This window comes from Rhinatrema bivittatum, chromosome 16, assembly GCF_901001135.1.
Source record: "Rhinatrema bivittatum chromosome 16, aRhiBiv1.1, whole genome shotgun sequence".
NCBI lineage: Eukaryota > Metazoa > Chordata > Amphibia > Gymnophiona > Rhinatrematidae > Rhinatrema > Rhinatrema bivittatum.
The window spans coordinates 39,267,494-39,281,464 of NC_042630.1; the positions used below are offsets into that span (position 1 = coordinate 39,267,494).

The 13,971-nt window shown below is 48.1% G+C and overlaps 2 protein-coding genes across 3 annotated transcripts in view; one reads left to right on the plus strand and one right to left on the minus strand.

The window, feature by feature from the left end:
- The window catches only part of LOC115078000 (serum amyloid P-component-like), a 34,042-nt gene extending 24,047 nt beyond the window's left edge, over positions 1-9,995 (plus strand). For both annotated transcript variants that reach the window (XM_029580530.1, XM_029580529.1), the window contains one exon: positions 7,363-9,995. In XM_029580530.1, the coding sequence (XP_029436390.1) occupies positions 7,363-8,027 (665 nt within the window). In that variant the 3' untranslated portion in view covers positions 8,028-9,995. The remainder of the gene's footprint in view (positions 1-7,362) is intronic.
- The window catches only part of DUSP23 (dual specificity phosphatase 23), a 79,606-nt gene extending 67,485 nt beyond the window's left edge, over positions 1-12,121 (minus strand). Inside the window, exon 1 of the mRNA XM_029580537.1 lies at positions 12,048-12,121. The gene's annotated coding sequence lies outside the window, so the exon portion shown is untranslated. The remainder of the gene's footprint in view (positions 1-12,047) is intronic.
- Positions 12,122-13,971: the final 1,850 nt, after the last annotated feature.

Genomic DNA, 13,971 nt, shown 5'->3' on the forward strand with positions numbered 1-13,971 from the left:
CGCCCGGGACGAAACCGGGAAGTGTCGAAGACAAGGTAAGGTAGAAATCTTCACTTATCTGGTCTCCGAAGATCGAGGAGAAGCGCAGGTCACCGAACGAGACCGGCGCCACCGGGTTGATCCGCCCTAGTAGGGCCAGGCCCCGGCCATCCCGAAGGTCTACCCACGTGGAGACCACCCGAGTGGGTCGCCATATTGCTCGCTTGCTCGCCATCGCCATCTTGGGCCTGTGCGCCGCACCGCTCGCTGCTCCGTCCGAGCGCACAACCCAAGCTATGCGCACAAAAACACATGTGTGCATAGTTTATGCGCACAACCTTTGGGCATATAGGTTGCGCGCACAAGAGACGCACGCACAAAGTTAAGCGCGTCCTGCACGCGTAACGACTTGCGCGCACATCTACGGTTGAACGCACATTTGCGCGCATAGCTCCTATGTATGTGAGTTATGCGCCAACGATGGCATCGCCAGAATCAGGCATAAAAGCACAAGGCCTCTGCCCAGCATGCCACCTCAGGGCCGCACAAAGCGAGGAGGCCGACGCCCTCTGCACACAATGTGAGGAGGCCCTGGGAGTTCCAGGGCATGGCCAGCCCCTCCCAGGGCCGAGTTCCAGCTCGTCAGGGGGTGCCCCCGACCTAGCAGAGCCCAGGGGAACCTCCCCACAGATGGGAACCTCCGGGACTCTAGTGCCCCTCAACTTTGATCCAGCCTCCATTTCTTGGGTGGACTTCTTCAAAGGAGTCCACGCCTTTGTTCAGATGCAAACCGAACCCCCACACGGGCAACCATATGCTCCGCTGGAGGACCCTCACACACCAGGCCCTTCAAGACCTAGGCATAGGAATCTGCCTCCCAGAAGCCCCACCGCCGAGGACACGGACATCTCGGAAGAGGAATCCGGACTCCTGGAAGAAGGGGAGCTCCCCTCAGGGACAGAACCTCACCGAGCCATGAGACGCTTCTTCACAAAGGAAGAGCTACCGGACCTGGTCAACCAATGCCTCTCGGAAATCGCTATCCCGGGACCAAGCCCTTCGGGGGAACCCAAAATGAACCCCCTGCTGGAGGGCATTCGCCAGACATCCCGTCATTTTCCTATGCTGCAAGCAGCACAACAGCTGATTGACCTGGAATGGAATGCCCCAGAGTCTACATTCAAAGGGGGACGAGCCTTGACAGCCATGTACCCCCTGGACCCGGAAACCAAAGATCTCCTCGCATGCCCAAGAGTTGATGCCATGGTCTGCGGGATCACTAAGCGCACCACTATCCCAGTGGAGGGAGGAGCAGCGCTCAAGGATGCACACGACCGACGCTTGGAATCCATCCTCAAACAGTTCTTTGACGTAGCCGCTATGTCTCTACAAATTGCGGCCTGCTGCACCGTATTAACACGTGCCTGCTTATCCCAAACCAGGAATAACACCCCAGGAGAAGTCATGGAACCAGCGGTATCGTTCCTCGCGGACGCTGCCTCCAACCTAGTGCGCACAGCGGCCAGAGGAGTATCTTCTGCAGTGGCGGCCAGAACGCAACTCTGGCTCTGAAGCTGGTCAGCCGACGCCTCCTCCAAAACACGTCTCACGAGGATGCCCTTCAAAGGATCCCTCCTATTCGGCAGTGAGCTAGAGAAACTGGTGGACAAATGGGGAGTGTCCCCATTGCCACGCCTACCTGAGGATAAGGCGAAGAGGAGCCATCGCCCCTTCTCCGGGTCCTCCAGGGGCAGGAGCTCACAGCGCTTCAATCCTTACAGGAGCAACTATCAAGTGCCCCGCTCCACGAGTAGAAACCAGTCCTTTCAGAACAAGCATACCAAGAGGGGAGCCAGCTCGGGTTCAGGCCCCGGCTGCACCCCACAATGAGATTCAGCCGACCCGTCCAAGGGAAGAAGCCATAGGGGGCAGACTAACCCTATTCTACCGCAGATGGGTCGAGATAACTTCGGACAAGTGGGTCCAAGCCATCATACGGGAGGGGTACTACCTGGATTTCCTGAGAACCCCTCCGGACAAGTTCGTGGAATCCCCCTGCCACGACCCCTCCAAGAGGGCGGCAGTGGAAGCTACACTAGCCAGACTTCTAGCTCTCGAGGCTATAACCCCAGTTCCTCCACAGGAAACAAATTCTGGGCAATATTCCATCTACTTTATCATCCCCAAGAAAGAGGGAACTTTCAGGCCAATCCTGGACCTCAAATCCATCAACCGCCACCTAAGGATCCCCTGCTTCCGCATGGAAACCCTATGATCCATAATAAGGGCCATTCAGCCGGGAGAGTTTCTCACATCCCTGGATCTTTCGGAAGCCTACCTACACATCCCAATTCATCAGGACCACCAGCGCTACCTACGCTTCAAAGTCCTGGACCGCCACTACCAGTTCCGGGCATTACCCTTCGGGCTAGCTACAGCACCCCGGACGTTCACCAAAGTAATAGTAGTGGTGGCGGCAACATTGAGGAAGGAAGGCATCCTAGTTCATCCTTACCTAGACGATTGGCTGATCAGGGCCAAGTCACCGGAGGAAAGCCACCAAGCAACCAGCAGAGTCATCACGCTACTGGAGAGCTTAGGTTGGGTGGTCAACACGAACAAGAGTTTCCTACAGCCCTCACAGTCCTTGGAATACCTAGGAGTCCTTTTCAACACCAGGGAGGACAGAGTCAGTCTGACCCCCACAAGGAGATCAAAACTGTGGAGTCCGCTGCATACCCTGATGAACGACCCTTGTCCCACAGTATGGGATTACCTGCAAGTTCTCGGACTGATGGCATCCACACTGGAAGTTGTGCCATGGGCGTGAGCCCACATGAGACCACTACAGCGCTCACTCCTATCACGGTGGAGTCCACGGTCCCAGAACTACACCATACGGCTGTCACTCTCGAGCAGAGTCCGGACCCAGCTACAGTGGTGGCTGCAGACCAACCACATGAACAAGGGATCAAGACTATCCTCCCCTACCTGGATCCTTCTCACCACGGATGCCAGTCTACAAGAATAGGGAGCACACTGCGAGGAGTTAACCGCCCAGGGACGGTGGAACGCAGAAGAGGCAGGATGGAACATCAATCGCCTAGAAGCTCGGGCAGTCAGACTAGCCTGCCTGCGGTTCGCTCACAGACTTCGAAGCAAAGCGGTCAGAGTAATGTCAGACAACGCCACAACAGTGGCCTACATCAACCGACAGGGAGGAATCAGAAGTCAACAGGTGTCCCTAGAAATAGACCCCCTGATGGCGTGGGTAGAAGCAAACCTCCAGGAGATCTCTGCGGTACACATCGCCGGGAAAGACAACATCACATCAGAAACTAGAATGCTGTCGCCCGCCGAGATCTGCAGGGCGGCGACATGGTCCTTCATCCATACCTTCTCCAGATTCTACCGCCTGGATGTTCAGGCTCAGGAGGACACGACATTTGCAAGGGCAGTACTAAGTGGGTCATGGGCAGCCTCCCACTCGGTTCGGGAGTAGCTTTTATACATCCCATTGGTCCTGAGTCCATCTGCTACACGCTAGGAAATGGAGAAATTACTTACCTGATAATTTTGTTTTCCTTAGTGTAGACAGATGGACTCAGCATCCCACCCTCGGCTGCCACTAAGCAAGGTCTGAGTACTCTGGCGGTCTCCAGCTATAGTCAACCAGTTCAATAAGTTAATCAAGTTAATCAGTTAACATGTAACCAAGTTTATGAAGTTAACCATGTTAATCAAGTTATTAAGTTAACCAATCAGTCAGTCCACATATATCCACAATGCTTTTCGAGGAGAATACTGAGGAGCTGCACTTCCTGCAGGGGTATATGTACTAGGGGCTGACGTCAGATTGAAATCTGATCCGTCTCCAAACTGCTAGCAGGAGTACACTATACCCATTGGTTCTGAGTCCATCTGTCTACACTAAGGAAAACGAAATTATCAGGTAAGTAATTTCTCCATTTTAAATGTATGTAATTAAGAATTATTTCTGTTAAACCATATGATGTTATATATCAGGAGGTACTTGATTATATAATGTATAAAATTGATAAATAAAGAAAAAAAATTCAAACATTGAAATCAAGAAATGTAAATCTGCACCCTTGGCACCTGGTTAGGTTTCTGTTGGTCTCCTTTTGTGTTGGGGAGCAACCTGTAGCAAAGGTTCACCCATGTATGAGGACTATCATCCTGCATGTCCCTGGAGAAAACAGAGTTGCTTACCTGTAATAGGTGTTTTCCAAGGACAGCAGGATGTTAGTCCTCATGAAACCCACCCGCCACCCTGTAGAGTTGGGTTTCTCCTCGTAATTATTTCTTACGAGACTGAAGAGAGGCCCCATATGGACACATGGTATAGGGCATGCTAAGCATGCTCAGTGTGCCTAGTCAAAGCTTCCAGAAAATTTGACATAAGTTCTTCACACCGGATTCCATCTGATGATGTCACCCATGTGTGTGGACTAACATCCTGCTGTCCTTGGAGAACACTTGATACAGGTAGGCATCTCTGCTTTTTCATGGAATATTATTCTAGTTTCTAGCTATTGACCACTCTATTTTACTTAAACGTTTATCCAACATTGGGATAAGAAATACTGTTTTGAAGTGGTTTTCTTCTTTCTTAAAGGATCAAACGCAATTAATCTATATCTCAGGAAAAAATCTGGCGAGTTTCAGTTGAGTACAGGGGTCCTTCAAGGTTCTGCCCTTTCAGCTTCTTCATTTAATATTGACATTGCTCCAATATGTTGCATTTTGTCCCAATTGGATGTAGGATATCGTCTTTTTGCCGATGATCTCAAATTTTTGGGCCTATCATAGGTTCAACTGATTGTTCTCTTAAGAAGGTTACCGATTGCTTGATTACTCTCAAGGAATGGTTAACAAATAATAAATTGCTTCTAAATATGTTGAAAACAGAAATTCTCTATTTATCAAGATGTCCCAATCCAGATATCCCTAAATCTTTGACTATAATTGGAGTAGGGCTACCAATAGTGACAGAGGCAAGAAACCTTGGAATTGTTATGGACTCAACTTTGTCTTTCAAACCACATTTATTAAAATTAGTGAAAGGGGCCTACTTCAAACTACACTTGTTGCGAAGATTGCAACACTTTTTAAGTGAGTCTTTTAAGAACTGTAGTATACTCTTTAGCATTGTTTTCACTGGCCTGCTGCAGAAATCTTTAAAAGCTTTGCAATCTGTACAAAATATAAAGCCACTAGGATAGTAGCTGGGATCCTGATTCACGAACATATATCATCCATTCTGATGAAGTTACATTGGCTTCCTATCAAATAGGAATAATAAGATTTTAATGTTAGTTTTCAAGGGGTTGAATCGATACTGCCTTAAAGCTCTGTTGGCCCAGTAAGAACCCTGAGATCTTTGAGTCAGAATCTTTTGAATGTTCCGTCATTTAAAATCCTCCGTTTGAATGAAACTTGAAAGACTGGTTATGCTCAGGGCCCTGAACTATGGAATACCCTACCTCAAGGTTTAAAGGAAGAATCTTCCCTTTTGAAATTTAGGACATGTTAAAGATCTTCTTGTTTTCCCAGGCTTTTTCAGAGTAGTGCATAATTGAATAGAAAAATCAGCAGCCATTAAAACGGTATTTGTGGCTGCGAAGCCACACGACTTAGGAACATTTTTTTGTAAAAGTCAAAGTATTGAGACGGATATCTATGATATGAGTAGACAACTATGCTAAATAAAACTGAGTTATTTGTCGGTGTGCTAGATGTATCGATTAGTCTGTGCGATTTGTTTTGTTTTATATGTAATGGATCTGATGAATGTTTTATTATTAACTGCTTATAAATTATGATTTGCAGTATATATAAGTTTTAAATAAATCAAATAAATAAGTAGGTCTCTACATGACCTTAAAATTTGGTTGCTGTAGGTTGAATAGTTTGGGAGATAATGTGTGAACTGACCCACAAAATGAATGCATAACCAATAACATTTTAAAAAGTGCAAAAAAGTGAATAGGAATTATCCCTGAGTTTTCCTGAGTTTCCCAGCTGTAATAATAGGGCCTCCAACTTAATGCTTCTCTTTTTAAATGTATCTTTTGCTTTGCACATAAAATAAAAAACAAATCTGTCTCGAGAGGACTGCGCGTTTAGTGCTGCCTCTGGGGTTCCGGCATATTCCAAGCATTTTCTGCTACTGCTCCGACTGGTAATGAGCGTGCATTCCTGGCTACAGGATCGCATGTTTCTGACTTCCCGGCTCTTTTTTTCCCCTGAGACCATAACCAAGAATGTGAGGGCTGAACTCGCTCTCCACCCTTGACACCCCCGCTTCAAGCTTCTAGGCAGGAGTCTGAGCCCCCAGATACCCCTTACCCTAGGAAGAGTACTGCAGGTATCCGGGGCAGGAGCAATCCCCCGCTGTGCCCGTCCCGCTGGCGACTAAATTCAAAATGGTGCCAGTTGCCCCGAGGTGTTCCTTTGCCCCGCATGTGAGGAGGAAAGGGGAGCTGTAGGGCAGCTGGCACCATTTACAATTCGGTACCGGAGGGGCAGGAGCAACTGGGAATCTTCACAGGGTCTGGGAGGGAAAGGGGGATCTGGGAGCTCACAGCTCCCTCTTGATGCTTGGGGGGGGGACGGACACACGACATCTGGGATCAAAGCCTCCATAAACCTTGGGAGGGAGGGAGCAGGGGCTGGCTCCAGGGGGGAGTGATTGGGGGAAGTCATGGCGAGGGGGCGGTGGAAGGAGGAATTACTGCCCCAGTAATGATGGGGGGCAGGCACGTTATCCTTCCGATGATCTCCGTTTCTCACAGTCTGCGTTAGGCCTGTAAATCTTTGCCACCCATTCTGCTAAATTATTTTAAGGGTTACCAGTAACTCTTGTGCAAGCGTTACCAATAATGCACGTTAACATGTTTTTAATGTACATTAAGTGCTGCTTAGGAAATAGCTGGTGCTGAAAATTCGAGCTAACCTGCTCAGGGAGTTCCCCTGATTCGACCGTGTTCCCAGGACCTCCCAGAATTTGAGGAACTAAGTTTAGCTGCCTAGCGGCACCAGGCAGCGCTACATTTTCAAAGGGGCTGATCCAGCCGCACCAGCCACCCTCCTCTGTGGTTACGTTGTCACTGACCTCGCCGCACCTATTATGCAGATAACCTCTGGAGTTTGCCATCACTCCTCAGAATGGGTGGGAAGAGGGGGTAATTGTGTATGGAGAGGAAGTAGCCCCCCAGAAAAGAACTGCTGTGCATTGAGGGGGCGGGGAGGGGGAGTGATGAGGTGGAGAGGAGGGAGTAAGTAGCCCTGGTGGAATGGGAGGTGCTGTACAGGAGGGGGGTTACCTTGCTCTCATCTCTGTGTCTTCTTTTCCCACAGACATGGAGGGGAACGTGTTCCTTTTCCCTAAAGAGTCCGCCACCTCCTATGTGATTCTGACTCCAAAGACGACATCTCCACTCTCTAGCTTCACAGTCTCTTTCCGCTATCGTAAGGAACTGACTCGTTATTGCTCTCTGTTCTCTTCTGCCACCTCAAAAACATTTAATGATATTCTTATTTCCAAAGAGAATACCACACATTATAAAGTGTTTGTGGGTGATGAATCAGTGACCTTCAGAGGTACAGATGACACCCCTGACTGGGAGCACCTTTGTGCCAGCTGGGACTCTTCCACTGGAGTGGTGACGCTGTGGATCAATGGGAAATCTCTACCCAGAAAAACCATGAAGAAAGGGTACTCTGTGAATGCACAACCGATAATCATACTGGGGCAAGAGCAGGATTCCTATGGGGGAGGATTTGATATAAATCAGTCATTTGTAGGTGAAATAACGGACGTCAACATGTGGGACTCTGTGTTGTCACCCAGTGATGTACAGCTGGCCCTGGCCAATGATAACTGGCTCTGTGGCACCATCATCGATTGGAAGTCAATGTACTATGAGCTCAAAGATGATGTCATCATCCAGCGCAAGTTGGAGCACAGCAGTTACTATCAGTGTGATGGCACATGCAGACGGCAAACTGAAAGCAAATGTTAACAAGCAGTCAGGGGTGGAGGGGCACAGAAGGGAGGTCACAGAGCACCACTGCATTATTTAAATCTCACTTGCAATCATTCTCTGATCCTAACCTTGGCTCCTTTGGTTATCTATGATTATAATTTTACCCATAGTTAAATCTCCTCCTTGCTCTTGTTCTTCTCGCATTTATAGTATCATCCAATGTTCGATGTTTTTTTGTAAAGCCTGTTGCTACATTACGTTGTCTGTAAACCGATTAGATGTTCCAAATGATTTTCGGTATATAAAAACTCTAAATAAATAAACTTCCTGTGTTGTTGACTTGTCACTTCCCGTCTGATGAGCTCATGCATTTGACTGAGCTAAAGTGAGGAGGAAGTGATGACACAGGCACACAGGAAGGTGGGTAGAGAAGATGGCTGCTCCCGTGAGCACCCTGCTGGGATTGTGTTTCTATCAGGGTATAACAGCTACTGAGATTTACCAACCAAAAGTGAAACTTCCTCCTGTGCCCCCTGGCATCCTGATCTGCGCCCACTGCACAGAAATTGGATCTCATCTCTATAAATGGGCTGGAGTGATTAGGAAATGCAGTGCTGGGTAGTAATTGGGATAGGAGTAAATACCACATTTTATTTCTTAGTGAAGGCTAAGACTGCAATTTTTCACAGAAGAACAGATATGACCAGTGCCAGTAGCTTCCACAGAAATTATTCATTTTACATTACAAACATAATTCAAAGATAAATACATTTCAAGAGATCGCTAACAATCAATTTTAATAATCAAATTGAAAAAGTCGCTACTGGGTCAGCCCAGTGGGTTAGTGCAAGGGCCGTGCACTGCCTTGTGGAGGGACTTGGCTATGATTCCCAGGCCGGGACTCTTCTCCCTGGGGCAGGGGCAGGAGCTGGGGATACTGCCGGGGTAGCATTCAGTCTTGGGGTGGGGGTGAGGGAGTCTTAGCCATTGTTTAAAAGCGATCCCTAGTGGCCGGACTTAGCAACTACATTAACCAGGGTCTGGAGGGGAAGTCTGCCGCCAGGATGGGAGGAAAGTCTGAAAATAGGAGAAAAAAAGCCAGCTAATTGCGAATAAAGGCTCAGGCGCTGAAGCCCAATAGAGGCCGGTTCTGAGGAGGAAACTGCTGGGCCTCTTATGAGCGGATGAAACAGGGAAAGGATTTTCATTTCTTTTCTGTTTAAATATCAGATGGTGACCAAAGTGGCCTGACGTAGGAGTTTACAGTTTTCACATTGCTTTCTGGCATAAGAGTGAAAAGAAAAGCAAAAAGTCGATTGGGAAATAGAGGGAAGAGAAAGGGAAGAGCCATGGATGTTGGTGAGGTAACAGTCGCAATACTGCCCCGCAGGACCGGGAGGGAGGCAGTCGTGGGATTCCCGATCTACAAACCAGATTGGAGCGTTCCTGTCTGGCAGTCCAACACTCACAGAGGGAGGAGGTGACAGTTTGTCCCATAATGAGAATAAAATAACCTGCGTCCTGGCCTGGTTTTTGCTCCAACTTCTGTGCAGATTTTCCCATTTACCTAAAATGGCCAAAAGAAATCTTCCTGCAATAAAATGTTCAAAAGCTCGTGGAGAAATGAATGCAAATATAAATATTCATAAGTCTGAAGCCCTTCCCAGACTGGAGATGCGTCTTGGGGAATTGTGTGTGGAGGGGCTGGGTTAGCAGATCCCAGGCTCTGATTGCTGGGCTGTTTGCTGATATAATGGGGTACGTGGGGTGATGTCTGAGATTTACTTTTCTCTTTCTGTTAATAAGTACAACGTAGCGTGGTTGCTGATTCTGGCAAGTTTTCTCATCGGTTTCTTCAATAGATATAAATGTGTATTATCTGGTGATCTCTTACTGTACTTCAGCCTTTCCTTTGCAGATCGTAGCTGCTAAGTTGTACTACACTGAACTGATCTGGTGCTATTCTTACCAATCCAATAAAAGATGCAGCATAATAAAAAAACAGTTTGTGTGCGAGGTGCGGGTCTGTAGCAGGAAGCGGGAAGTAACCCAAGGAGTTTTCAAAGGCGCAAGTGGAAGTGTGGACGGAAGAGTTGGACGCCTGCTGTTGGACGTTTAAGAAGGGGAGCGGGTTAGAGGCGCAGCCTGACACTGAACGGCTGAGCTCATCCTCCGCGCACCGTCAAGATGCCTAAACATGCGCTGTGTATTTAATCATGGACCGGGCGCCCACTAAGCTGCAACCATACAGAACCCCTCGAACTGTGTGAGAACGTAAAGAGCGCGTTTATGAAAAGAAAGGGGTTTTTGGTTAATTGTGTTAATGCCGGGGAGGGAGATTTAAGTCACAGTGATCTGGGGTATGAGTGTGTAACCCTTTTTCCAGCATAAAAAAGTATTTATTTGCTGGGGGGCTGATTCCACACACGTTTTCCCCTTCTCCCCAGCTCCCAGGGGGGGTGGATTCTTTCTGTGGGGGGGTCAAGGTAGTCCTCTGTGGCCCAGGTGATGCAGCGTGATTTCCTGAATGTCTGCATTTATTTGCCGATCTCAAGGGGTGAGATGCTGAAACACCACAGCCTGGACAGTTTGCTGGGTGTTCAAAATGAAATGTTAAAAAAAAAAAAGTTAAATCAATGCAAATGGTGAGATTACAGCTGTGTTGCTTACAGATGTTTCTCTTTCTCTGGGTATGTGGCCTGTCTCTCGTGTGCCTGGCATGGAGCTTTACTATTTCTTCCCTTGCTCCTACCAAAAGGGCCACATACGTGTGCATGTGGGTCGCGCACGCACAACGCAAATTTTAAGAAGCTGGGAAGTATGCGAGTTAAGAATAAGGATACAGAAAAGGGGTGGGGACCAAGGAGTACTTGAGATTTTGGGGCCAGAGGCATGAGAGCGAGAATCTGGCACGCTATATGTCTCCCACTGTAAGAGGGGCACTTTCAACTCGGGGTGGGGTTTGGGGGAGGGGGGGGGGGGGGGAAGTGGTGTTACATTGGTCTGCCTAGGGCGCAAGTGTGGGAAACAAACACACTTTTCCCTTGCGGGAAAGATAAAACAGTGAACAAATTCAGCGAAACGAAGTCTTTATTGTAACATTTGCAAATGGATGCACACAAAGCCAACACCAGCAGGTGTCAGTAATGTATGCACGAGCTAACTGGGCAACAGGAGGTCTTTTTATACCCCTCTTGTTCCTGGTTACACCTTGTGGTTTTCCTGCTACTAGTTGATAGGCTTATGATTTACAAGCATTTTAAATTGGAAGAGAGAGATAGTAAGAAAGTTTTAGAACTTTCTGGAAGCAGGTAGGGAGGGGGAAGGGGAGCGAAATGCTTTTAGCTTTGCTTTTTATTTGTGAGGGGTTGCACATATTATTTAGTACCGTTAGATGACAGTATTTTACTATATAAGAGTTACTTCCCCTTTTCAAACCTTGCCTTAGCTTGTTGCTGCATTGACCAAGGAAAACAAGATACTTCGAAATATATTTGCAACAGCACTTTTCTTCAGAGTACACCTTATCAGTTCTCTACAGGAGCAGACTGTGGAAAGCTAGGTGGAGTACAGCTTAGATCTGCTTATCTCACTGGCCGTTGGCCAGTTGTTTACCTAAGAAGGGGCTTTTTATGTACTGTTTTCCAAAATAGGTTCAATTTCAGACAGTTACACTTTTTTGTCTAGCTTGCGGTTTACTTTCACCATCTGTCCCAAGCTAAGTTCCTGTTACTGAGCTCAGGCACAAATTGATCTTTAATGTCTCTGTTTGCTTGCATCTTTTTAATTCTATATAACAGTTAAGTATAAAATATAAAGCTAGCTTAGGTGTAGTGTCTTGCCCCCTTGTCAGTATAGAGCAGGGCATCAGGCTCCCTTAAAAACCCTTTTTAAACAATTTTATTACTGTGATAGCAACACATTGCTATTTATCACACAAGGGTCTGTAGATCCTTGTAACACTGCCACCCCCCCCCCCCCCCAAAAGAATGAACTGTCCCAGAAGTTCAGGGAAAATCCTAGGGGTGATGGGACACTGAAAAAAACAAATCCTACCTTAGCCCAAACCCTCCATCTCTGGAACCCAGGGTGAAGACCCTGATGGAGACTCTGCAGAAGTTCCTGCTCCTGTTCTCCTTCTGTTTGAGGTGACCTTCTGGGAGGGATGGTCTGATACAAAAAAAAAAAAGCCGGCCCTGGCAGCCCTACATCCCAGGGTGGACGAAACCCCTCCCACGTGTCTAAAAACCGATACTTTCGCTGTCAAAATCGAAAGCCACATGAAGGGGAACAGAAACCAGCTTGGCTTGCAGGTCTGCCTTGCTCCTGGGCAGAGTCCCACAGTTTCAGGGTCCTGGCTTTCAACTCGGGGAATGGGGCCCTCATTAAAACAAAAAAAACCAGGCATCCGCTCCAGACCAAAGGAAATCCCACTGGCAGGGCACGGACGTCAGGGCCCACCTTCCAAGAAACCAAACGGTGAGGGGAGCAGGCCCCCACCTTATACTCCCTGCCTGTGTGGTGTTAGTGTTACGGGTGGACGGACAGAGAGAAAAACTGAAAACCATAAGCACTATTTTTAATTTCACAAAATGCGCTAAAGTATCCCAAAGAGCGAGGGAGCCAGGACAAACCCAAACCGCCCCCCCCCCCCCCCTTCTCTCCGCTCTTCACTTTGAACCTGTCAGAAGCTGATCCAGCACAGTGGACGGTGCCCTGCACTGGTCCATGACACGGTTTTCATACCGAGTAGCACTGGGAGGGCCGCCCGGCCTTTACCGTCACTCCAAACAGTTCTGCCGTGCTGAGCTTTTGTTCCAGACGCCCTCTCCACAGGATTTGCCTTCAGCCAGCTGGGCACCGTCTGCCAGGGCTAGCAGGCTATAAATGGGGAGGCCCCCTGGAAAGGTCTCCTCTCCTCGGGATATCTCTCTGCCCACCAGTGTCCACTTATCTCAGGCTCTCTGCCGAACTTCAGTCTCTCAGTTTCTAGGAGAGGGCTTCCCTGGAAACCATCCAGAAGCTGGCACAGCCCCACTCTCCCTCTTGTTGGGTCTCCTCAGCCCTGTTTTGCAGCTTCTGGAAGCCCGGCTGTCTCTTTTGCAACTTCAGGCTGTGGCCCTGGCAGGGACAACACAGCTCGGGACACAGCGAGGTTCATATACAATAGCCATTTAGATTATATATTTTAAAGATACCTGGATAAGTAGCAAGTTATGTGGCTGCACAAGACCAGCTAACTTTAAAACCTAACCGGCTATATTCAAACACGGCTGGTTAGATTTTTAAAGTTAGCCAGCTTCTGCATTTCTCTTGCTCCTTTGCTGCTGCTTGCTCTCTCTTTCTCCCTGAGTTCAGCCACACCATCTGCAAAATCCCTGGCTCTTTTTTCCCCCACCACACACCATAAACCAACCATCCTGTACGAGCTTCCTGGTTCCAGTGAGCCCTGATTGGCTCTAGCCAGTCAGGCAGTCTCTTCTGTCAGCTTTACTATATGTCAGTATCAGGATGGGTGGGGAGGCTTCCTGCTCCTCAGTTCTGAAGAGATAGAAGCACTCCGCAGGCAGTTCCTTTTGGGGTTTTTTTTTCCTTCTAGCGGGGACTGCCAGCAGATTGTGATGCCCAACTTTATTAGATAATCTGAGGTGCAGTACAGCCGTTCAGTAGCACACATTGTCCATGCACGGCCCAAGCCCCACGCAAATACAAGCTCAAGGGGGCAGGGAATTGAATGATAATACCCTGCCACGTTAATTGTGCTGGTTCTGGCGTGGTTCACTCACTGGCATTGCCCAGGCCTGAACAGGCCCCGCTGTGGAATGGTAGCAGTTCTCCTTTCTGGAAACAGAGTTGAATTTTATTTAGGAAACGATAAGAACTCTCTATTCCTTGCTGATGAGCCATATTCCAGATAGTAAAGGTAGGCTGTAGGAAGTAGTGGTGGTTCAGAATAAAGGCCTGCTTATTTACAGGAATA